The 26,686-nt window shown below is 37.6% G+C and overlaps 1 protein-coding gene and 1 pseudogene across 3 annotated transcripts in view; one reads left to right on the plus strand and one right to left on the minus strand.

The window, feature by feature from the left end:
- Window positions 1–26,686, plus strand: part of ZNF638 (zinc finger protein 638) — a 96,020-nt gene that overhangs the window by 25,516 nt on the left and 43,818 nt on the right. For all 3 annotated transcript variants that reach the window (XM_066267350.1, XM_066267349.1, XM_066267352.1), the window contains exons 2-10: window positions 164–1,679; window positions 5,959–6,020; window positions 8,775–8,813; window positions 10,408–10,700; window positions 11,822–12,081; window positions 14,357–14,503; window positions 16,186–16,308; window positions 20,652–20,710; window positions 20,923–20,975. In XM_066267350.1, coding sequence (XP_066123447.1) covers window positions 366–1,679; window positions 5,959–6,020; window positions 8,775–8,813; window positions 10,408–10,700; window positions 11,822–12,081; window positions 14,357–14,503; window positions 16,186–16,308; window positions 20,652–20,710; window positions 20,923–20,975 — 2,350 coding nt within the window. In that variant the 5' untranslated portion in view covers window positions 164–365. The remainder of the gene's footprint in view (window positions 1–163; window positions 1,680–5,958; window positions 6,021–8,774; window positions 8,814–10,407; window positions 10,701–11,821; window positions 12,082–14,356; window positions 14,504–16,185; window positions 16,309–20,651; window positions 20,711–20,922; window positions 20,976–26,686) is intronic.
- LOC136330484 (large ribosomal subunit protein eL33 pseudogene) lies at window positions 22,400–22,878 on the minus strand (annotated as a pseudogene).

Genomic DNA, 26,686 nt, shown 5'->3' on the forward strand with positions numbered 1-26,686 from the left:
AGAAAGAGTTTTGGGGAAAGTTTAAAATCCTTGTAAGCACTTATTCTAAAAGTGTATGAAATGCAGAATGCTTTCATGGCTTTGTTGCAAAATGTGGCTGTAGAACCCACTTCATGAAGTAGTTTGAGTTAAAATGATCTAATATTTGTGTTTTAACTTTCAGCTTTGTGTTATTCTTGGAAAATTTCGCACCACTTGTGAATTCCTTGAACCTGGGCATTGCAAACCCACTTCTGTTGGGCCCATCTCCTTTGTACTTTGCTCAGATTAAGACTCAGTTGGCGCTTCAGCAGCTGAATGCCGTTGCCTCACATAGTTCAACACCATCTTATACTTTATTAAATCAGGCTTTCTTGAAAATAGCCATGTCGAGACCCAGGTTTAATCCTCGAGGAAACTTTCCACTTCAGAGGCCACGAGCACCTAACCCTTCTGGGATGAGGCCTCCAGGACCATTTATGAGACCTGGATCTATGGGTCTTCCAAGATTTTACCCAGCAGGGAGAGCCCGGGGAATTCCACACAGATTTGCTGGCCATGAATCTTATCAGAACATGGGACCACAGAGATTGAATGTTCAGGTAACTCAACATCGAACTGATCCAAGATTGACCAAAGAAAAATTGGATTTTCATGAAGCACAACAGAAGAAGATGAAGCCTCATGGTAGCCGGTGGGATGATGAGCCTCAGATACCTGCATCAGTGGGAGTGAAACAGAGTTCTATAACACAGGTTACAGAGCAGAGTCCTAAAGTGCAGAGTCGCTATACAAAAGAGAGTGCCTCAAGTATCTTAGCAAGTTTTGGATTATCAAATGAAGATTTAGAAGAACTCAGTCGCTATCCTGATGAACAGCTAACTCCTGAAAATATGCCATTAATTTTGAGGGATATAAGAATGCGAAAAATGGGGCGCCGATTATCTGGTTTACCTTCTCAGAGTAGAAATAAAGAAACACTTGGTAGTGAGCCAGTTTCAAGTAATGTGATTGATTATGGGCATGCAAGCAAATACGGCTACACAGAAGATCCACTTGAAGTACGTATTTATGATCCTGAATTTCCAACTGATGAGGTCAAGAATGAATTTCGGCCACAGCAGAGCATTTCTGCATCTGTTCCTGCACCAAATGTGATATGTAATTCTATGTTTCCTGTTGAAGATGTGTTTCGACAGATGGACTTCCCCAGTGAGTCCTCCAATAATCAGTCCTTCTTCCCGGTAGAAAGTGGAACCAAAATGTCAGGCTTACACATTTCAGGAAGACAGTCAGTCCTTGAACCTGTAAAATCTGTCAGCCAGTCCATTAGCCAAACAGTTAACCAGACAGTGAATCAGTCTCTGATTCCTCCATCTATGAACCAGCAACCTTTTTCATCGGAATTAATTTCAGCTGTGAACCAACAAGAGCGGATCCCACGTGAGCCTGTGATTAATTCATCTAATGTACATGGATCAGGAGGAAGTAAAAAGAATTACCAGTCAGAGGCTGACATTCCCATTCGGTCCCCCTTTGGGATTGTGAAAGCATCCTGGCTACCAAAGTTTTCACGTGCTGATGCCCAGAAGATGAAGAGACTTCCAACCCCTTCTATGATGAATGATTATTATGCAGCATCTCCAAGAATATTTCCACATTTGTGTTCTCTGTGTAACGTAGAATGTAGTCATTTGAAGGTGAGTGTTTTTAAACATCACTGTATAATGATACTCAGTGCCCAAGTTTCCGCTAACTTCTCATGTATACTGGTGGTAACTAGGCATTAAGGAAACGGCAGAAGTTAATTTTTATTGCAACATCTATGCTTAGTTGTAATCTATGTAGTCCTGGCCTAAGAACTGAATTGAGTGTTAGGCTTTCTGTATTCCCGTGACTGGGTGCATCACATGGTTCGTCCATTCATTTTGAACTTTTGATGAGTTATCTCAGAAATTTATGCAGCATAAAATTTATATAACATAAACTGTATACTTATAATGTCTGTCACATGATCACTTTAAATGAGAATCTGTTAGTATAAAAAGAAAACGTTGACTAAAACATTTGTACTACACATTTTGAAGACACAGTATATTGTAGCCTTGCATGTATCTACCTGTCTTGGGCTAACGACAGTTAATGTCAATATAAATACTTTGAGTATCTGGACTAGGATTTTTAATGTTTCATGAGAAGGAACTTCCTAAAATAACTTAAGCAAAATTGAGCAAAGATGAGTTATTTGGGGACCAGCTGTGGGCTCAGTGAATAGAGTATAAAATGATAAAAATTTAGAGAAAAATCTTTAAAAAATAAAAAGGCTTGGTTATCTCTTTGGTTAGTTTATTAGAAGGAAGTATTTTACAGAGGTGCTGAAGAGTAATGTAGAATATGCACTGTTTGATAATAATCATCGGTGGATATGAGTAGGAATTTCCAAGTATGTTTTAATTGCTTATATGTTTGGAAATCACTGTTTCTTCCATTTATTGATATGATTTGTAGATTTATATTATAAACAGTCTGGAAGGAATGTTACTTTCCATGGGAACAAAGTTGGATTCAACTAGAGCGTTGGTTGTATACTTTGAACAGGCTTAAAAATCTGTAGGTATTAATTCTCTTGTTTTTTTCTTCTTCCAGTGCTGTCCTTTTAATTTTTGTTACCCACTCATCAGGTTTCAGCCAACAAGAATCTGATAACCTAGAACTGATGTTTTTTCTTAAGTGTTAATTAACTCCAGCAAAGGAAAGCAGCATTCTGCTTCATTTTAGCCAGCCTTGTTGAGTTCTGATAAAATAATGGTTGCCTTACCCTGTCAAAGGGGGTAGCAAAGTCCTGAAAAAATCTCAGAATAATTTATAGTACTTAGTTATGATCTATAAGTAGCCCTGGCCCAAGTACTATACTCCATTTATTTTGAGCTTTTAGTTAATTATGATGTATCCAAGAAAAATACCTTAAAATAAAAAACTTAAAAGTTTTAATTTTTATTCTGTAGAATAGACAAGGTATATATATTTATTTGATTGGTATTTACTGATCACTAGTTTTATACATGACTATGAGGTGCTAGGGAGAAATGAAGAACTGTATAAAATTTACATATTGTTCTTAAACAGTTTATAGAGTCTTGTTGTCTTCTAATTACACACCTAAGGAATTAAAAATAGAGGACAACAAATGGTTTGGTGATTGTATTTAACTTGTTTGGGTATGCTGTTTGGGAGAGATTTTTTGTATTTTTATCTTGATTTCAGGCTTCTCTCAGTTCAGGCTAGTGTTACAATTTACTAACACCTATTATGTATTTAGCAGTATGTAATTAAAGAGAAGTATAAATATACTCTGACATCAAGAAACTTGTATAGTCTAGTTAGATATTACTGAGTAATGGTGGCTAGCTGCACTAAGTATTTCTGGACTTAAATGATCTGGGAGGGAGGAACCATTGAAGATGGGTCTTGAATGATGACTGGGCTTCAGAATACCAGGGGAGAAGGACTATATTTCAGATGTGAGCAGAGCAACAACTCTAAGTACAAAGGGCCTTGAAAAGCTAGTCTGAGAGGTTAGACATGAGGTAAGGGGCATTAGGAAGCTAACTAAGGTTCTTGACATGGGACATGACATGTAAAAAGTGTATTTTAGGGAGATAAATCTAGTTGAATGAAAGTGATAGAGTAGGACACCTAATTTGAGGCTTCTGTTGTGAAAGCCTGGGTATAGAGAGGAAAAATATCATTTAAGTGATCATGAGAGTTCAGAGATTGCCATTTAAAATAAACACCTTTTAATAGTCAAAACACAATAGAGTTAACCAATGAATGCTTCACTACTAGATGACTAAATGATAGGGATTTATGAACATGGACTTTTTACAAACGCCTCTCTTGTTTCTATAATTTATTTTGTTGACTTGTAAGTATGCATTTACATGACATTATAAATATGTGGCCAATAAATGTAAATTACTAGTTGCAGATTTTTCTTGCTAAGGATCATCTGACAGTATGATCCCCACCTCTAGAGTCTCTAAAATTATAGCTTGAAAAAAGGCAACTATAGAATGTAAAATGTATTTTAGTTTCTAAATTCTGATTTAGACAGTAGAGGAGGAGCTGTTCTGTGAGTTATATCTTTTGACTTTCTTGGTTCAGAAGGCTATTCTTTGTTTAAAAGCTGTCTTTCTGACTGAAATAATTCAGTTTGAGAAAGTACTGACTGACAGAATTTTGAGATTGTTGGAAGATAGAAGAGAGTGAGCTCTGATAAATGGGTAGGAATTTTCACAGTTTAAGTCTGGGCCCAACTGTGTAGTCCTTGCAGCATCTCCTGCTTAGTAGTTGGGTAATTATCACTCTTTCTCTGGAGAGGAAGTACTGCTTTGGGACCTTTTTAAAAATCTTCATACTGTTACTAGAGAGTCTCAAAACTGGAGTGACATAGATATATTTACTAAGCTTAAAAGCAAGTAATGTCAGCTAGTGAAGTAGTTGTTTTAAAAGACAGTAGAGAGTGCATGTGTGTGTGTGTGTGTGTGTGTGTGTGTGTATGTGTGTAGAACTGGAGAGAAAGTGCCTTAATAGAGCAGCTCTCGGCATCAGCTTATAGTTGCTATATAGAATACATGTCTAGTATTATATCTTTATATTTTATTCAAGAAAAGTAAAAAATTTGGATTTAGGGGTGAATATTTCTAGATTTTTAAATGTTGATTACTTCAAATAAAACGCTTATGGTCCAAATAAATCACACTCAATCCACTACCTGCAAGCGTGTCTGTTTGATATAAACATTGTCCAGATACGGTCAAAGACATGGGTGTAGCAGTACTCAAGATTCACTGGCTTTCTATTTGTATTGCTGAACATGATGTGTGAACTTTTCTTTTTTGCAGTCCACAATCGGTTCCATGGCTTAATGAAATAGTTTAGGGTTTGTTATAACCTGTTGTTGAGTATTGCAAGTAGTATTCACTTATTTTCAGATACTTCTTGACAAGACAGATTCCATAATTAGTGTTAATGACGATTTTTACTGGAAATTTCTAGTTCGTCTTTAGTAATGACAAAATAAAGTGTTTTTGAAATGGAAATGAGTAACATTTTTCTCAAGTAAAGTTTTAAAATACAGAATAGTAAGTTTTTCTGCCTATCCAAATGCTGGAGAAACAATATAACACTGTTGCTTTTAACTAACTTTCACTTGTAGGACTGTATCTTTGAAAAACTGTATTGCTTCTTTTTTTTTTTTAAATCAGATATATCTTTCAGGAGCAATTTATGGGTACAGAATGTAATTTTAGGTTAGATTTGTAAATGAAGTAATGTATAAGAAAGCATTTTGTTCATTGTGTAAAGCTCTATATGTAAGGGATATTGTGCCTTTGAAATGGGGTTACTTTCTCTTAAACCTTAAAAATAAATTAGTCTTAATCATCAGCTTTTCAGATTTTTATTAATCCTATTCTTTTCCAATATAATTTGGAATGGTACTGGCCTGTGAGGTAGGATTTTTTTGTTGTTAATGTTATTAACTTGAATTTTAGAGGTAAAAGTCATTGAAACCCTATATTTTGAAAGTGCCATTTTAGATAACTACTTTATTTATAAAGTTTTTGTTGTTCTCTGCCATGTTGTTTTTGTATCAGAGAAGAGTTATTTCTGATTCATGCTTTTATTTTCTCTAAAGTTAAATATATATTTGATTTCAAAATGAGTACATGGGTGTGGTTTTTTTTTTTTTTTAAAGTAAAATGTTTTAAAATGGCATCAGTGAGGTAAGGTATTAAGTGCCTGTGTTTGGAGGCCTTTATTTTTGTTTGTAAAAGATTTTGAGTAGCCAAATGCTGTCTGTAACTAGATTTGTTTACTTTTTGGAAAAAAAGGATTCTGTGTCAACTGAAAAAGCCTAATTTCATAATTCAACTTGAGAAATATTCTAATTTAAGCACTTTTCTCCTTTTACAATAGGATTGGATTCAGCATCAAAATACATCTACTCATATTGAGAGCTGCCGACAGTTACGTCAACAGTAAGATCAATTTTTCTTTTTATAGGTAACAAATTTATAAAATAGTTAATGCTTAGGTACAACTGTTTGATACCTTCAGTGTGGTACTTTGGAGAAAAATATATTTAGAAAGCTATTGCCTATTTTGAAATACTTATTTTTATAGAAATGTATTTAATTTTTTTCCAAAAGGAGAAAATTAAATATGATCATTTCTTCTGACTCCCTAATTTAATCTCAAGTAGATGGTTTTTTTTTCAGGTAGATTTTTAATACTGTTGGTTTATTCCTTGCTGGCTTGTGTTGCTTGGGATGGTTTATCTATTTAGAGTAAATAGTCTTCCCTTCCCCAATTCCCTCCCCCCCCAAAAAAAAACCCACTATACATAATACAACCCAAATACCAGTATTTATTTTATTTATTTTTTTTAGTGAGAGACAGACAGACTGGGACAGACAGGAAGGGAGAGAGATGAGAAGCATTAACTTGTTGCTGCCCTTTCTTTGGTCATTGATTGCTTTCTCATATGTGCCTTGACGGGATGGGGATGTCTCCAGCTGAGTTAGTGACCCCGCGCTCAACCTGGATGAGCCTGTGCTCAAGCCATGACCTTGAGGTTTCGAACCTGGGTGCTCTGCATCCCAGGCTGATGCTCTCTATCCACTGTGCCACTCCCTGGTCAGGCTTGCTCTCTTCTTGGTTACTGAAATTATAATTTTGAATACTGGGGGTTTCTAATGGTTTAATTTAATCACTATTTCCTGTTAACCTTTAGAGTCCACATTCTCTAGAATAGAGTTAAGGATGAAGACATCATTTTCTATCTTTTTTTCTCTTTCTTCTTTTCCAAGTAAGAGAAGGAGAGATAGAGAGACAGACTCCTGTATGCGCCCTGACCGGGATCCACCCGGCAACCCCCATCTGGGGCTGATACTCTGGCCATCTGAGGCCATGCTTGTGTTAATCTCCTTTTGTTACTATAGTTATGGCTTCTACATGCCTGATTTCTAAATATCTCAACCCTTATTTTCCCCCCCAATTCCAGATATTTTTTTTTATAGTTTTATTTATTTATTTTTTTCAGAGACAGAGACTCAGAGAGAGGGATAGACAAGGACAGACAGACAGGAACGGAGAGAGATGAGAAGCATCAATCATTAGTGTTTCGTTGTGCGTTGCAACTCCTTAGTTGTTCATTGATTACTTTCTCATATGTGCCTTGACCGTGGTCCTTCAGCAGACCGAGTAACCCCTTGCTCGAGCCAGCGACCTTGGGTCCAAGCTTGTAAGTTTTCCTCAAACCAGATGAGCCCGCACTCAAGCTGGTGACCTCGGGGTCTCGAACCTGGGTCTTCCGCATCCCAGTCCGACGCTCTATCCACTGTGCCACCGCCTGGTCAGGCAGATATTTATTTCTGATTATACTGAAAACATTCCTATATTCTCTTCACTTCAGATATGTACTTGCTTTCCCCATTGCCTTTTATTTATGTGCAGCTTCTGCCTGATTTCAAGGACTTGTTTGTCTCTGAGATACCTTTCTAGCCCTACCCCACCCCATAATTCCTCTTCATCATTTTCATGTTTCAGCCTGACTGGTTTCTGGAATAGAACAGTTTTTTTTTTGGCCTCCAATTCTTTTCTATATTCCCTGATCCATGTCTATTGATAGACCTTTTTAAAGGCTACCTGAAAACACCTTTTCTGTGAATTCTGTCCTGACTCCACTAGATGTATCTCTCTGAGGACTGGTTGCTACATTCATATCATGTTCTGTTGAATAGTGTCTTTTATAGTTCAGCAGAGTACTTGAAGTGTCTTCCCTCTTTTAACCCATACCTGCACTTCTTATATCTCTTCTATACACTTTAATTTTTAATTTTTATTTATTTATTTTTTACAGAGACGGAGAGTGAGTCAGAGAGAGGGATAGACAGGGACAGACAGACAGGAATGGAGAGAGATGAGAGGCATCAATCATTAGTTTTTCATTGCGCGTTGCAACACCTTAGTTGTTCATTGATTGCTTTCTCATATGTGCCTTCACTGGGGGCCTTCAGCAGACCGAGTAACCCCTTGGTTGAGCCAGCGACCTTGGGTTCAAGCTGGTGGGCTTTTCCTCAAACCAGATGAGCCCACACTCAAGTTGGCGACCTCGGGGTCTCGAACCAGGGTCCTCTGCATCCCAGTTCGAAGCTCTACCCACTGCGCCACCGCCTGGTCAGGCTCTCTTCTATACACTTTTAATGTGTACTTCTTGTTTTCCTTTTAAAAATTTTGAAGTCTTTAAAGTATATAGAATCTGTTTCTTTTCCTTGAATTGCCTGTTAGCCTAATACTTCATTTACTGAATTAGACGAGCAATTTTCAACCTTTTTCATCTCATGGTAGATATAAACTACTAAAATTATGCAGCACACCAAACAATGTATTATATTTTGGGTTGATCTGACAAAAAAATAGGTATAATTTCAATTCTTTCACAACAGACAGCAATTGTTGTGTTGGCCATTGTCATTTTTTTGACATTCTAAGAGAAAAGAGATCCCTGCTCCTGACTAAAACAGTCAGGTATTGCATATTTTGAAAATTCTTACAGCATGCTGGTTGAAAATCACTGAATTAGACGTTTAGAATACCTTATATCCAAGAAAAGTTTTGTTTTTTAGTAAATCACTATGTAAATATAGGTTTTGAACAAATATTTGCAGGGAAATACAAGTTGAGCGTTACAGTCTTATTTTAACAATTAATATTATTTATTCTCAAAATAGGTATCCTGATTGGAATCCTGAGATCCTCCCATCAAGAAGGTAATTATTTTAAAAAATAGTGATATTATTGAAACTCATTTTTTTTTTATGTGAGTACTTTTTTTAAAAAAAGTTATTGTTTGAATTGAGTCCTGTTTTGATCATTTCTACTTTTAAACAGCAGGCAAATGGCAACAACCTCCATGCACATCGTTTTCTCTACTTTTTTTGAGAGATGAGAAGCATTAGTTTTTTGTTGTGACACCTTAGTTCAAATCAATTGCTTTCTCGGGGCTGCAGCTGAGCCAGTGACTCCTTGCTCAAGCCCAGTGACCTTGGGCTTCAACCCAGTGACCTCTGGGCTCAAGCCAGTGATCATGAAGTCATGTATATGATCCCATGCTCAAGCCAGTGAGCTCAGGGTTTTGAACCTATGTCCTCAGCATCTCAGGCCAATGCTCTATCCACTGTGCCATTGCCTGATCAGGCTGACTTTCTACTTTTTTAGTCTCTTCTAAAAATACTTAATGCTTTCATATTGGAAGAATCTTGGATTATTAATGCCTTAAAGGCTTGGAATGGTTTTATTAAGCTTTGTATCATCTGGGTGGGGGGGGGGGGTCCTTCTTCAGTATGTGTATATAAAAGTACAGCAGTCAAAGAAATATTTGTAGAAGGTATAATCTTTTAGGAAAAAATGTTGAAAAACATTTCTTAAATAAATTATTTCCAAATTTATTTATTATAACAGTACTTTCCAAACATATTTGCATATAATAGTGGTACAGGAAAAGCCCAAGAAGTTGATGATGATATTTTTCTATAAATTAGCAAAACAGATATGGATTAAGGTTGGTTGAGGCCCCAGGTGCTAAAGAAAATATTGGGTCCCTTAAAGAAAGGATAGAGATGCCTGACCAGGCGGTGATGCAGTGGATAGAGTGTCGGACTGGGATGCGGAAGACCTAGGTTCGAGACCCTGAGGTCACCAGCTTGAGTGCAGGCTCATCTGGTTTGAGCAAAGTCACCAGCTTGGACCCAAGGTTTCTGGCTCAAGCAAGGGGTTACTCGGTCTGCTGAAGGCCCGCGGTCAAGGCACATAAGACAAAGCAATCAATGAACAACTAAGATGTCGCAATGTGCAACGGAAAACTAATGATTGATGCTTCTCATCTCTCCGTTCCTGTCTGTCCCTTTCTATCCCACTCTCTGACTCTCAATCTGTCTCTGGGGCGGGGGGGAAGGAGAGAGACAGGGAAAATAAAAATACATGTTAACTATATTTTTAAATAAATAGAAAATATTATGTACTATTAATGTTAATATTGCACATATGAAACCAAACTTGGTGTCATTAGAAAAAGTGTAAAGTTGGGGTTTTGTGAGGCCCTTCAGAAGCCGGGGTCCAGGGTGCGTTCCCGGTGCGCTTGCCATTAAATCTGCCTCTGAGAGAGATCTTAGCAATTAGAGGGTTGATCATCGTTCTGATTTTATTTGTCTCAAGGCTGAATTATATCATAACAATTAAATTTTTGTTTTTAATAAATACATAGTATCAGAGTTCGGTGTTGTTAATAGTCTGTTTTTAAGAAGGTACTTAATAGCTTAAATTTGCATTCACTTACTAAATCTTGTGTGTATTTGTATTTTATAGAAATGAAGGCAATAGAAAAGAAAATGAAACTCCAAGGAGACGTTCTCATTCCCTCAGTCCTAGACGTTCTAGGAGATCAAGCTCAAGTCACAGATTCCATCGATCTCGAAGCCCATCACATTACAATTATAGAACAAGAAGTCGAAGTCCAAGAATTTGCCATCGTTTCATTTCTAGATATAGGTCTAGGTCCCGTTCACCATATCGAATGAGAAATCCATTTAGAGATAGTCGAAAAAGCTATCATTCAGTTAGCCCTGAAAGGATATCGAGGAGATCAGTGAGATCATCAGGTACACTTATGATTGTCAATAAATCTACTTACTTTGTCTAAATTTTTAAAGGATTTTTGTTACGGTTTGAATTTTTATATTTACACATTTTAAATGAATTTGAAATGGTGATTTATTTACTACTATCAAGATTTAACAAAAGTTGACATTTGAGCTAGTTGCCTCAGTTCTTTTTAAACTTTTTATTTTAAAATTATTATAAAATCTGACCCATAATGTCAACTTACTTTATTCTTTTTCCCTTTATTTACCATTAGAAGAAATGTGTGAGTGTATATATCCACCCAACATCAATTCTAAAAACCAAGGATATACAAATATTTTAGTTTGCCTTAATCATTGACATAGACTTTTCTTTTGTCAATTAATTTAAAGCTTTTCGAAATTGTTCATGTTTTCAACCTGTGTGTTAATAATTGGTTTAGGGAACTTTCCAGAAATAGCTCTTATATATATTATCTATGTATTCTTAAAGATCTTTTCAGAGTCTATGAGGTCTTCCCTTTTTCAACTAATTACATGTGTATGTGAAACTGGATTTTCTTTATGTATTTCAACCAGCAGAACATATCTAGCAGAATACATGCAGGAGCAGCAGATATTAGAATTTAGGTGTCTTTTCTTAAGCCCAACATTGGGGGAAAATCTTAAGCCCAATATTTGGGGAATTGTACAGCGGTGATACTCATCTCAATTTTTTGTTTTGGTGATGCAAGTTTTTAAAAATAATACATTATATATGTTAACTTAGGAGTTTATTATTAAATTAATAAATGTTTAAAAATACTGTTTTAATTTCTTATATGGTAAATATTGATAAACACACATTTTTTGTACTCCTCACATTTTAAGAGTGTAGAGGAATATGGAAACAAAAAATTTTGAGGGCCACTGGTATAAGAGAAGCTCACTGAATAAAGGAAGTTCATGTAAAAGCCTTTGAGTGAAGAATTAAAGAATAAGAATTTTTTTGGTGTGTGTATGTTCTCTGTTTGGCCTGACAGTGGTCTTTGTGATAAATATTTGGGCACTTGAGGGATTCCTTTTTATTATGTGGTGTGATAGTTCCTATCTTAAGTTCTTTTCAATTAAAGTGGTATTTTTTGTATCCTTTTTACTAGATAGAAAAAGAGCATTAGAAGATGTAGCACAGCGACCTGGGCAGGTGTCAGAATTCAGTAAACAAAAGCATTCTGAAGCAGTTGATAAAGGACAGTCAGTAGCACAGAAGCCTAAAACTGTCAGTGCATCAAAGCCATCAGTTAAACCTACAAGTTCAACAAAGAATGATTCTGCTCGTTATAAATCAAAGAATTTTGATGAGGGCACCGTATCAGAATGTAAACAGGTGTCTGATAAACCTGTTTCTCTCCAACGTAAGGTAAGTGACTCTTTAGTGCAAGTGTACATAAGTTTGTTTGCTGTTATGACAAAAAGAAAAAGAGTGTCTGAATTTTTTACTTTCATTTTGCCAAAAGTTTGAAATCATGACTTGTTAAATTCTGTTGTTATGGAATATTTTATTGGTTTTTCTTATAAATATAAGAAAAACACAATAATTCAAAATCCTATAGTTTACAAATCCTAGAGGTTTGGCAGTTGATCTGTCAAAAGTGAGAACATTTTGGTTTGTTGTTTTTGGTAGCCACATTAGTAGATCGTGAGTTTTGCTATCTGATTGGAAAAAGTGAATCAGCAGCATTTAATAGTTTTTGGGGTTTTTTTTGTATTTTTCCAAAGCTGGAAACGGGGAGGCAGTCAGATAGACTCCCACATGCGCCCGACCGGGATCCATCTGGCACGCTCGCCAGGGAGCGATGCTCTGCTCATCTGGGGCGTTGCTCTGCTGCAACCAGAGCCATTCTAGCACCTGAGGCAGAGGCCATGGAGCCATCCTCAGCGCCCGGGGCCAACTTTGCTCCAATGGAGCTTTGGCTGTGGGAGGGGAAGAGAGACAGAGATGAAGGAGAGGGAGAGGGGTGGAGAAGCAGATGGGTGCTTCTCCTGTGTGAATCGAACCCGGGACTCTTGCATGCCAGGCCAACGCTCTACCACTGAGCCAACCAGCCAGGGCCACATTTAATAGTTTTTGTTATCTTTGTTAGTCGGCTATAGTATAGGAAGGAGTCTCTACTGATAATTGATTACTTTCAACTTGTTTTATACTTTTTACAGTATAGTTCAGAAGTCAAATTCTTTGTTGTCCAGTGTGGAATAGCTTATTTTATTGGTGCTGTTTTTTTTGTGTTTTATGACTTTTAACCTGCTAGTTACAGTATTGAGGCATTATTTTATTGTTTTTGTCAATTTTAGTAAATAATTTATAAAGCACTTTGCGATTATCATAGTAATTCCTAATAGGCAAGGTTATTAAATGTTTAGTTTGAGGTATTATTTTATTGTTTATGTCAATTATAGTAAATAATATATAAAGCACCTTGAGATTATCATAGTAATTCCTGATAGGCAAGGTTATTAAATGTTTAGTTTGTTATAAGATTAAAAAATCTGTAAATATTTAGGTACACATTACTCTTGACATTGAGTACTTTTATCAACTACAGTTCTCTGATTCAAAGACCTTATATTTAGGAGGATATACTTAAAATGATCAACCTGAAATTACATAAATTTTAAGAGCACGGGGAGTAAATGTTGCAAATTTTGAAAAAGCTGAATTAGTCTGTAACTATTTTTTCCTCTCTTTTTTTTCATTTTGTTTTAAGATTTCTAGGTGGTGTCACTGGGAGTTAATAAGTTCTTGGGGTTTTTTTGTTTGTTTTTGAGTGAGTTTTACCATAGGTGGTAAATTTGATACTAGTTTATTCAAATTGTATGTATTATATATGAGCCTTTTAAAATATTATATCTATTAAGATATTTTCAGTAATTAGAACACAGTGAACAAAGCCGTAATTCCAGCTTTATTAGTGATGAACTATGCAGATTAATATAGAAACATATTCATAGTTTTGGACCATTCCATAGTTCTTATTTGTTATAAAATGCTTCTAAACAAAAGAGCATCTGTGATTGGTTACCTCTAAACTCATTACTGCTATTGATTTTGAATGGTAAAATATGAGACCTATTTCTTAACTACTTTTCTTTAGCATTAAAAAAAATTTTTAATTGTCCTAAAATATTTAATTTTTATTTATTTATTTTTTACAGAGACAGAGTGAGTCAGAGAGAGGGATATGCAGGGACAGACAGGAACGGAGAGAGATGAGAAGCATTAGTGTTTCGTTGTGCATTGCAACTCCTTAGTTGTTTATTGATTGCTTTCTCATATGTGCCTTGACCGTGGGCCTCCAGCAGACCGAGTAACCCCTTGCTGGAGCCAGCGACCTTGGGTTCAAGCTGGTGGGCTTTTTGCTCAAACCAGATGAGCCCGCGCTCAAGCTGGCGACCTCAGGGTCTCGAACCTGGGTCTTCCTCATCCCAGTCCGAGGCTCTATCCAGACCCTGGGTCTTCCGCATCCCAGTCTGACGCTTTATCCACTGCACCACTGCCTGGTCAGGCTGTACTAAAATATTTAGAAAAGACTGTTTAAAGGACTAAATTTAATGGTAGAAGAATTTATATTGATAATGATTATTAGTGTACTTTGTGTATTTGTTTTATTATTAATTTTATTTCATCCCAAAAATAGCTTCGGAAGGACCAGCCTTTGTATTATGGTTCAGTTCTTCTTATATCTGAATTGCCAGAGGATGGCTATACTGAAGAAGATATTAGAAAAATATTTCAACCGTTTGGAAAAGTTAATGATGTCCTGATTGTTCCATATAGAAAGGAGGTGAGTCATTTAGTCTATTCTGAAGATACATACAAAGTTAAGGCTTTATAAAAACTGTTGTTAGAGCTTTTAGTTATTTTTACTACATACATTATTTCATAAATTGTTAATTGAGAGTCATGTAAATGTTTGGATTCAAATGAACAGTGTATCAAAATATTGTTTCATATCCTTTAGAATAGGGGTTGGCACACTTTTTTTGTAAAGGGCCAGGTAGTAAAAGTTTAGGCTTTGCATTGCATAGGATTGTAGCTACCCAGTTCTGTTGCTGTAGTATAAAAGCAGCTACAGATAGTATATAAATGATTGAGCATGGCTGTATTCAAAAAAACTATTTATAGAAACAGGTGGCAGGCCTTGGTTTGCCAACCATTGCTTTAACACGCCAGTAAGATTATAGTAAAAACAAATGATTTTGTTTGTCCAGTAAGCATTTTTTGCATGTGGGTTATATTCCTGTAACTCACATAATAAAGTTCGCCAAAACTATGAACTGCTCCATATGAACTGCTCCAGACTAAGCAGAAAATAAAGTTTGAGATAAGACAAGGGAACATAGTGGGCTGTGTTTTGTTATAAGAAACCTTAAAAATGTCATACAGCCAACTAATTGGGAGATGATATTTTCAAACAACAGCACAGATAAGGGCCTAATATCCAAAATATACAAAGAACTCATAAAACTCAACAACACACAAGCAAACAATCCAATAAAAAAATAGGAAGGGGACATGAACAGACACTTCTCCTAGGAAGAAGTACAAATGACCAACAGATATATGAAAAGATGCTCATCTTCATTAGCTATTAGAGAAATGCAAATCAAAACTGCAATGAGATACCACCTCACACCTGTTAGGTTAGCTATTATCAACAAGACAGGTAATAACAAGTGTTGGAGAGGCTGTGGAGAAAAAGGAACCCTCATCCACTGTTGTTGGGAATGTCAAGTAGTACATCCACTATGGAAGAAAGTATGGTGGTTCCTCAAAGAATTAAAAATAGAACTACCATATGACCCAGCAATCCCTCTACTGGGTATATGTCCCCAAAACTCAAAAACACTGGTACGTAAAGACACATGCAGCCCTATGTTCATCGCAGCATTGTTCACAGTGGCTGAGACATGGAAACAGCCAAAAAGCCCTTCAATAGATGTGATTGGATAAAGAAGATGTGAAGGAAGGGATGGGGGAGGGGAGGGGCACAAAGAAAACCAGATAGAAGGTGACAGAAGACAATTTGACTTTGGGTGATGGGTATACAACATAATCAAATGTCAAAATGTCCTGGAGATGTTTTCTCTGAATCTGTGTACCCTAATTAATCAATGTCACCCAGTTAAAATTAATTGTCTAAATTAAAAAAAAAAAGTTATACTTAACAGGAGCTAGACCAGAATGTTCTTTGAGCTGTGCCTTCCCATTTCTCTTTTTCCATTAGCCTGCCATGAATCTCGATTTCCCTCTGATCTTGGTAAAGGTATAGAAATTCTATAAGGTTGAAAGTTCATTTCATGTGTGAAAACATCCTAAAGTTCAATTTACATTTTAGTAAAACAAAAAGAGGTCAAATCAGGACTTGAGGTAATTTCACAGTTTTATATTCCACAAAGTAGTATTAAGTTATGCAGAGAACTTTTAGCTAGGTTTTTTTTTAACTAATAATACGTTTTATTTTAGGCTTACTTGAAAATGGAATTTAAGGAGGCAGTTACTGCAGTCATGAAGTACATTGAAACAACACCTCTTTTGGTAAAAGGGAAAAGTGTGAAAGTATGTGTTCCAGGAAAGAAAAAAACACAGGTAAACTGGTTTTAGACCTGTTTCATTATGGGTATTGATTAGTTTAGGGTTTCTTCCTCTTAAGTGTGGCTCATCCAGAAAAATGCATAAAACAAATGTTTACACTACAGATTGTATGTATATAAATTCAAATACCTGAAATGAACAACTTCTTTGTATGTACATATACAGTCATGTTTTGCCAAACGATGGGGGACACATTCTGAGAAGTGTGTCAGTAAGTGATTTGGTCATTGCACAGGAGCATCACCATGTACACTTAAACAAACTTAGATAGTAGAGCCTACTACACACCTAGGCTACATAGGCCTGTTGTTCCTGGGCTACAGATCTATACAGTATGTTACTGTGCTAAATACTATAGGCAGTTATAACATAATGATAAATATTTGTGTATCTCAACATAGAAAAGATACAGTAAAAATACTGTGTAAAAGATGAAAACTGAAGCATTTGTGTAGGGCACTTACTATAAATGGAGCTTGTAGGAATGGAAGTTGCTCAGGGTGAGTCAATGAGAGGTGAGTAAACATTACAGTATAGGACATTGCTGTATACTGTTGTAGACTTTACAAATACTGTCCACTCAGGCTACACTACATCTATAAAGAATGTTTTTTTCTAACTAATAAATTAACCTTAGCTTACTGTAACTTTTTTACTTTATAAACTTAAATTTTTCAACTTTTTAAGTCATTACATTATAATAACGTGTAGCTGCCTCTGGAATAGCTCCAGTGGGACCTGTCTGAGGCTCTTCTTGAGGTGGTGTCACTCTTTTCAGGAATATGTCCATGATGGTTTGCTTTTTTGTTTGTTTCTTTGTTTTCCTCACAGATTTGCTTCTAACAGATAATGCATCATGAACATTCCTCTTTGTTAATGAAAAATCTTTCTGTGTTGGGGCCCATGTTTTCAAACTTTTTAGGAAGTTTGTCAATCTGCAAAAGCTTTTGCTAAACCATTCACTGAATTTTTTGGGAAGGGTTCTGATGGGACCACTATCATATATATTGTTTGTCATAGGTTATTATGTCGTTCATGATTATATAGCTTATATATAAATAATTCTATTGGATGACTTTTTGATGAGGTTGGTAGGGTAGCAATATAAGTCCAATAGTCTAATCATACTTACTATCATGACTTCCAAAAAATGCATAGTGGAAAGGATCAGCATTGGAAATGAGAAAACATGCCATCTATCTTTCATAAGCATTGATGTTCTTCAACTAAATATGATTTGGATGGTGTTGAGTTAAAGGAGCCTTAGAAAGGTAACTTAAGATTCCTTGTTGTGATAGAGCATCAGGTTTAGGGACTGACTGAAGGGGGGACCCCCAACAGAACTCCAGTTATGGCTTCTTTAGGTTGGAAGTATAGAATAAAAAGTATTTTCTTTTAGGTTAGTCTGTTTAGAAAGTTAAAGATCCTAAAATAATGAAGAGGAAAAATATGACAGTGGATATATCTAGGAGATTCAAATTGTGTTTAACTGGAATTACCAAAAGAGGATACCACTAAGTGCTGGTGAAGATCTTAAATTTCACAATTATGGAGGGGCAACTTATGGTGGTCCAGCCAGAAGCAGTGTAACTATAAAAAGAAATAGTTTAGCCTGACCTGTGGTGGCGCAGTGGATAAAGGGTCGACCTGGAAATGCTGAGGTCGCCGGTTCAAAACCCTGGGCTTGCCTGGTCAAGGCACATATGGGAGTTGATGCTTCCAGCTCCTCCCCCCTGTCTCTCTCTCTCCTCTCTCTCTTCTCTCTAAAAATGAATAAACTAAAAAAAAAAAAAAAAAAAGAAATAGTTTAGCCTTAGGTAGCAGAGCAACACATTTTCAAGATTGAGTGGGAAAAAGATAGATTCATTGTAGTTCAATACATCTGTATCAAGTCAAAAACTAAATTGTGGGCTAGGACAGTGTTCTCAGACATGTATGGGCTCATGAAGTATTTCATCTCTTTATCTTTCACAAAATATTATAAAAACGAAGAACATTAAGAAATACAGAAAGTATGATATAAAATGATGGGTAATGAGCAGTGAAACCATTTAAACAGTAAAATTGAAATCATATAAAGTACAAAGTTGCAAAAAATGTTACTTAAAATTACAAAAAAAAAATATATATATATATATTTTTTTTTTCCATTTTTTCTGAAGCTGGAAACGGGGAGAGACAGTCAGACAGACTCCCGCATGCGCCCGACCGGGATCCACCCGGCACGCCCACCAGGGGCGACGCTCTGCCCACCAGGGGGCGATAATCTGCCCATCCTGGGCGTCGCCATGTTGCGACCAGAGCCACTCTAGCGCCTGGGGCAGAGGCCACAGAGCCATCCCCAGCGCCCGGGCCATCTTTGCTCCAATGGAGCCTTGGCTGCGGGAGGGGAAGAGAGAGACAGAGAGGAAAGCGCGGCGGAGGGGTGGAGAAGCAAATGGGCGCTTCTCCTGTGTGCCCTGGCCGGGAATCGAACCCGGGTCCTCCGCACGCTAGGCCGACGCTCTACCGCTGAGCCAACCGGCCAGGGCAAAAAATATTCTTTGTCTAAAATATATCATCAAAAATTGGTATGTAGTCATGGGGTAAAGACTAAATTTTTAATTTTATACAGAGGAAATTGATCCTTTTAAATCTTTTAAAATTGAAAATATCCACTAGTAGTAGAATAAAAAAGTAGGATGAGTATCTTCTAAGTTATTGGGGTGAGGGAGGTGTTTGGGGTAAAATCCCACAGAGTAAAAAAGAAAATGACAAAGAACAAAGTGTAAAATAACATGACGATTATTATGAAGTTTAAATAAATTTAACCTATATTTAGTGAGTGTTCACTAATATCCAAGTGTGAATTTAGGCACTGGAGATAGAAGTGAATAAAATAAAGCCCCTACTTTCACCTAGTTTAACTTAAAGGGGTAGGGAGAAAATGACCACAAAGAAATTAAAAATGTATACATATTATGTCTGTTAGCAGCAAGTACTATGGAGAAAAATAACAGAAAAGGGAAATAGAAGTTCTCTTGGGGGAATGAGATGCTGTGCAACTTTCAATATTGTAGTTACGGAAGAGTAGATACCTGAAGGAGGCAAGGGAGTAAGCCATTCCCTGGGTTGATAGCATTCCAGAAAGAATAGCTGGAAAAGACTTTTGAGATCCACATGTATGCACTTATTTGAGAAGGATAAAGGATGCTTGGGGTTGGAAGTAGAGAAGTATAAGAAGTATGGTGATTTGAGGCTAGAGGGTGGGTGGAACATGTGGTGTCAATTTTATAGGCCATTGTAAGTGTTGGCTTTTTCTCTGTGATGAAAGGTCTTGAGTGTAGTAATGGCAAGTTCTGTACTGAGAAAGAGTCAGGGAGGGTAAAAAGGTGAGAGTGTGTTAAGAGGTTATTGTAGTAATCAAACCGAAAGGTGGTGGTAGATTGGATCAGCGTGATAGGAGTTAGACATCTGAAATGTAACAGTGCTTTTTGAAATAATGTTTTTAAAAGATAGTGATGAGAAGATGTAGATGAGTGGTAAAAGGTAGGATGTAAAATTATGCCATACATGATCACAGATTGAAGAAAATTTTTTATTCTATCTATAAATTAGGAAAGGGTAATACAGTGTGTACATAAAGTCATGGTGCACTTTTGACCGGTCATAGGAAAGCAACAAAAGACGATAGAAATGTGAAATCTGCACCAAATAAAAGGAAAACTCTCCCAGTTTCATACCTATTCAGTGCAGTTCGATGTGGGCTCATGCACAGATTTTTTAGGGCTCCTTAGGTAGCTATCCCGTATAGCCTCCAGACTCGTCACTGTCTGATGGCCTACCAGAACAGGGTTTCTCCACCAAACTGCTGGTTTTCTTCAACTGCTTATCCCACTGAGTAATGTTATTCCTATGTGGTGGCGCTTCGTTATAAACGCGCCAATATTCACGTTGCACTTTGGTCACGGATTCAAATTTAGTGAGCCACAGAATACACTGAACTTTCCTCTGTACTGTCCACATCTCAACTGGCATGGCCGTGGGCTACTCCGCTGTATACAGGGTGTTACGTCATCATCTGCCCATGCGCACATGCTGCCACATCATCCTACAGAAACTGGGAGGGTTTTCCTTTTATTTGGTGCAGATTTCAACATTTCTATCGTCTTTTGATGCTTTCCTGTGACCGGTCAAAAGTGTACCATGACTTTACGGACACACTGTATATACTTTAGGGTAGAAAGAATTTAAATGGAGTTTTTGATATTTTCTTATGCTTTTCTGTATTTTCTAAAGCTTTATATAACTGAGGAAGAAACTAAATTTTTCTTCTTCAAAATATTTTTTCTTTATAGAACAAAGAAGTGAAGAAAAAGACAGCAGATGCAAAGAAAACATCTGTATCTACTTTAAAGTAAGTGATGTCATATGTGAGAATGAATGTTCATATGAAATTAAATTTTTTGGTTTTTATAACCTTTATTTTTTTAATGTTTTATTACTCTGACTTCAGTTTAAATGGGACAATGTTCAAATTCAATTATTTTAAATTTTTTTAGGTGTAAGCTTTGCATTTTTAGAAGTTTTAGAACTTAGAATTTGCTAAAGTTTTCTTCTTTTAAATAGAAAAGATACAGATGCTTCCAAAGCTGTTGAAACTGTGACTTCACCTTCAGCCGGTAAGTTGCTACTTTAATACTCCTCCAAATGATTATATTTTGTCAGTTTACTAGAAACTTCTTGTAAGCTGATACTAGGAAAATGTTATTTATTGTGCTTTACTTGTAGAGACCCAAATTGGCCCCCTGCATTAAGCTATTTATTATTATGTAGTTCTGTAGTATGTAGGTATGTATTATTATCATACCTATCATAGTTCTATAGTTAATAGCTGTTTACATTAGTTTTGCAATTATCTCCCTTAATCACTCTCCCAGTGTGCCCACAAGACAAAACATAATGTATGTAAAAATTGCTCGTCTGGTCCCCTTTGTTTTTGAAAGAGCAAAAATAAACAAAAAAGACTAATTAGATATAGATATTATTACACTCGTGTTAAAAGTTGTATCTTTACACACAGGAAGGCACTTAGGGCCTCTGTTTTGAATCTAGCTAAATGAATTGTTCATATAATTTTAGTAAGCTGTATTAAATGTAAATAAAATTTACATTTTTTAGAATTCCATTTAGAATTGGAAAGGTGGAGACAAATGAGTTATTGCCAAAATCTACATTCTTTGTCTAGTAATAATAAGCAGCTTGGTAGTGAAGGGCATGACAGAAAAGCTAAAATGAATTAGGCACAAAATATATTCAGAAAGTTAAATTGTGCTTTTATGTTCTGTTTTGGAAAGGGGTGGTGTATAGTATGTTCTGGATCTCTATTCAAAATAGATTGAATTTTTAGAACTGAAACTACGGTAATATTCAGGAGACTAGAAAATTGGATTTTATAGAATATCTCATTTTTCCATAATGTTTAGTTGAAGAGTATACTGAAGTTGTTGGAAATTAGTGACTGTGACTATGGATGGCTTCTAGAGGGCAGTAATTTTTTTTATTTTTCTGAAGCTGGAAACTGGGAGAGACAGACAGACTCCCACATGCGCCCGACCCAGATCCAGCCGGCACGCCCACCAGGGGCGATGCTCTGCCCCTCCGGGGCGTCGCTCTGCCGCGACCAGAGCCACTCTAGCGCCTGGGGCAGAGGCCAAGGAGCCATCCCCAGCGCCCGGGCCATCTTTGCTCCAATGGAGTCTTGGCTGCAGGAGGGGAAGAGAGAGACAGAGAAGAAGGAGGGGGGGGGGTGGAGAAGCAAATGGGCGCTTCTCCTATGTGCCCTGGCCGGGAATCGAACCCGGGACTTCTGCACGCCAGGCCAACGCTCTACCGCTGAGCCAACCGGCCAGGGCTAGAGGGCAGTAATTTTTGACTAAAGTTTTAAAATGTGATATGTAAACAGATAGTATGTAGAGGCAAGATACTTCAGTTAGGGAGATGTTATAACAAAGGTAACAGAATTGAGGAATCACTTGATAGAAGGCCTTGAAGATTCATGTTAGGAAGTTTTAAAATTTGATCCCATTAATATTGTAAGTTTCCATTTATATGGTATTCTTTTTTTTTTTTTTTTTTTTTTTTTCCATTTTATTTATTTACTTTTCAATAAGTTTAAATCCTTGAGGGGTACAGCATGACACGGATTCTGTGTCCAATGGCCTTAGCAGGAAGGTTGCTTCGGAATTTAGCACGAACCATGCCACTATTTCCATGAGCACGAGTTACCTTTCCCCAGATTACTCTGGTTTTATTTGGTTTGCCACCAGGAGTCACTGTGTTGTTCTTTGCCTTGTACACATAAGCACATCTCTTGCCTAGATAGAATTCAGTTTCATCTCGAGCATAAACACCTTCAAGTTTTAGAAGTGCTGTATGCTCCCTCTGATTCCGGAGACCCCGCTTATAGCCGGCAAAAATGGCCTTGGACCACAGCCTTCCAGACATAGCTGTCGTTATAGAAGTCCTGTTCCCAGCAGGCCCCCAAACTTCAGCAGCAGGTATCCCCCTCACCGCCACAGGCTCCAAGATCCATTTATATGGTATTCTTGAAAGGATAAAATTATAGAGGTAGAGAACAGATTAGTGGTTGTCAAGAATCCCCATTAAGATTGGAAATAAAACAAGGAACACTCATTGCTTCTGTGAGTTTACTTAAATATTATTTTAAATATAATAGATACTAGCTAGTGCACTATAAGTCAAGAGCATAAAACTTGGAAAATATGGCCTGACCCGGCAGAGGTGCAGTGGATAGAGCGTGGGACTGGGATATAGAGGACCCAGGTTCTAAACCCTGAGGTAGCTGGCTTGAGCATGGGGTCGCTGACTTGATCATGGGAATCATAGACATGACCCCATGGTCACTGGCTTGAGCCTAAAGGTCACTAACTTGAGCAAGGGTCATTCTCTCTCCTGTACTCCGCCCCCACCCCCATCAAGGCACATATGAGAAAGCAATCATTGAACAGCTAAAGTGCTGCAATGAAGATCTGATGCTTCTCATCCCTCTCCCTCACTGTCTGCCCCTATCTCTGTCTCTGTCACACAAAAGTTTTTTGTAAAGTATGATACAAATATGTATGTGTATTGGGAAACTCAAGTATATATGGAAAATCCAAGAGAATATTGAAATGCTGTTAAATATAATTAGCCATTTTACTTAAATCTCTAAATTAATCTAAGTCTCAATTACTTTATTATAAAAAAACAATAATCACTTACACAGTCTTCCCTTGCCATATTGCGGTTCACTCTTTGTGGTCTCACTGTATCACAGATTTTTAAATTGTATATATCTAATTTTGTGTCACGGATTTTGCAGTATATATGTATTTTATTATTTTAATTATTTTTGTGGTAAAATAGCAAATAAGTGTGGGAAAGTTTAATAACAGCATGGGAAAGGTTTATAAGAGTGTAGGGATGGTTTATAAAGCCTTAAAATATATATAAGTAATAAAATAAATATACGGTTGCTACTTCACAGATTTTCACCTGTTGCGGGGTGGGGGTGGGGTTCTGGAACCTAACACCTGCGGTAGATGAGGGACCACTGTATATAATTTAATAAAACATTCCATATACAATAATAAAAAAGGTAAAAGCTATGAAAAGAAGACTCTAAGAGGAATAACATAAAATGAAAAACTAAATGAGAAAAACAGCTCATTTTTTGAATAGAAAGCCTCATTAGAATCTGCTTTTTTTTTTCAGTGTATTCAAATGTTAATATTATGACCTTAGTAAAATACCAGTAGGATTTTAAAAGACATGTAAGCAAATTATAAGCTGATATTTAATAAATTTTTATTAATTTTAATGGGGTGACATCAATAAATCAGGGTACATATATTTAAAGAAAACATGTCCAGGTTATCTTGTCATTCAGTTCTGCTGCATACCCATCACCCAAAGTCAGATTGTCCTCCGTCACCTTCTATCTAGTTTTCTTTGTGCCCCTCCCCCTCCCCCTTCCCCTCTCCCTACTTCCCTCTCCCCACCCCCCCTTCCCCCCCCCTCGTAACCACCACACTCTTGTCCATGTCTCTTAGTCTTATTTTTTTTTTTAATTCTTTTTTTTTTTTTCTGAAACTGGAAACGGGGAGAGACAGTCAGACAGACTCCCGCGTGCGCCCGACCGGGATCCACCCGGCACGCCCACCAGGGGGCGATGCTCTGCCCACCAGGGGGCAATGCTCTGCCCCTCCGGGGTGTCGCTCTGCTGTGACCAGAGCCACTTCAGCGCCTGGGGCAGAGGCCAAGGAGCCATCCCCAGCGCCCGGGCCATCTTTGCTCCAATGGAGCCTCGCTGCGGGAGAGGAAGAGAGAGACAGAGAGAAAGGAGAGGGGGAGTGGGAAGCAGATGGGCGCTTCTCCTGTGTGCCCTGGCCGGGAATCGAACCCGGGACTTCTGCACGCCAGGCCGACGCTCTACCACTGAGCCAACTGGCCAGGGCCTCTTAGCCTTATTTTTATGTCCCACCAATGTATGGAATCCTGCAGTTCTTGTTTTTTTCTGATTTACTTATTTCACTCCGTATAATGTTATCAAGATCCCACCATTTTGTTGTAAGTGATCCGATGTCATCATTTCTTATGGCCAAATAGTATGCCATGGTGTATATGTGCCACATCTTCTTTATCCAGTCTTCTATTTTTTTTTACAGTGATTAAAGCCTTTAAACAAACTCTTGACCAATACAACAAGAATCCATAACAGAGTAGTGTCCTTAACATGTTCACCAAGTCCAAGTTGGCCCCAACACCATGCCAAATCCCTGAAAAATGCAACCCAACCCCAGTTCAGTCTGTTAGGAGCTGTCCCAAGGAGCAGGAGTCCAGGAAAATCCACATCCAAGAAAAGTTCACATGGCACTGGAATTGTCACAATTCTGTAGTTTGCAGTTCACGTACAAGTCCCAATGATCGCTGCTTCTAGCTGGTAATGATTCAGGTAGACTGGAAAAGCCATCTGCAGCATGTGTGGAAATGGAGCCTCTGTTCTCCTCTGCCTGGAGAGATGAGACCAGGTTGCTGTTCCCTGGAGCTCTGCGACTGTGGCTTGGTAAAGAGAACCTTGGGTTACGCTAAGCTGGGTGGCAAAGGTAGATTCATAATAGAAGTTGGCAAAAGGGGGAAAGAGAGCTCTAAATTAGGAGTAGGTCCCAGCCTGAAATATGAGTGGGGCATTGAGGTAGGAGGAATAAAGGAAACACTGTATATTAAACAAAGCAGCAGAAAATAGGACTATCAACACCCACAACAGAGATCTTTGAGGGAAGAATAAAAAACCTGACTATTCAGGCAAGACATAGTTAAGTGGCCCTTGTGCAAATGAGATCAGTTTACCTGCTTCTTGGAAGAAATACCCTAGGCTCGTCCACAGTGTCGTAGATGGGGCTGACGGCCCTGAGCCCCTTCAGCCTTCAGTGGCAAACCCCAGCATTCTGGGCAGGGTTAGGTCATAGATGGCTGGAGAAGGGCTGGAAGAGACTGAACCCTCCCTTAGAGGAGCGAGGGGGAAGCCTACCTTCCAGTGTCCCTGTTTCCTCACAGCAGAGGCATGTAAGTCTGGCAGGCTTTAGCTCAATGACCTTCCTTTCCACTATTGAAGCAGGACCCAGATGGCATCCTGTGAGACCCCTTTGGGGCATTGGAGCCTTTAAGGGCGTATCCTAAAAGCTGGTAGTTCCCCCGATCTCCATTGGGCTTTTTCTGCCTCTAGGTATCTTAAAAGCCATGCTCAGAAGATTTCGCTGAGGGGTTTGAGGATTCCCATCCGCCTATATATATCTTTTTCATATGTCTGGAGCTATTTGGAAAAAGACAAAACAGTATTATTAGCTGGATCAAATAAAGAAGGTAGTAGTTTGCAGGAGAAAAAGATTTGGCATCTCCTGTTCATCAGCATTCAAAAGAAATTTAAACTTTTTATTTTATTTTATTTATTCATTTTTAGAGAGGAGAGAAAGGGAGAGAGAGAGACAGAGAGGGAGAGAGAGAGACAGAGAGAGAGAAGGGGGGAGGAGCTGGAAGCATCAACTCCCATATGTGCCTTGACCAGGCAAGCCCAGGGTTTCGAACCGGCGAACTCAGCATTTCCAGGTTGACGCTTTATCCACTGCGCCACCACAGGTCAGGCCAAGAAATTTAAACTTTTTAAAGTAAAAAGCATTATGTGGTAGACCCGTAGGAGTTCCAGGATATCACTCCCCCCCCCTTTTAAATTTTTTTAAATTGACCTTAAAATATTTGTTGGGTACACTTTAATAATACCTTGACTTTAAAGATTGTAAGAAATACACATAATTCGAAAGGTTTGACAAAATAC

This window comes from Saccopteryx bilineata, chromosome 3 (genome assembly GCF_036850765.1).
Source record: "Saccopteryx bilineata isolate mSacBil1 chromosome 3, mSacBil1_pri_phased_curated, whole genome shotgun sequence".
Taxonomy (NCBI): domain Eukaryota; kingdom Metazoa; phylum Chordata; class Mammalia; order Chiroptera; family Emballonuridae; genus Saccopteryx; species Saccopteryx bilineata.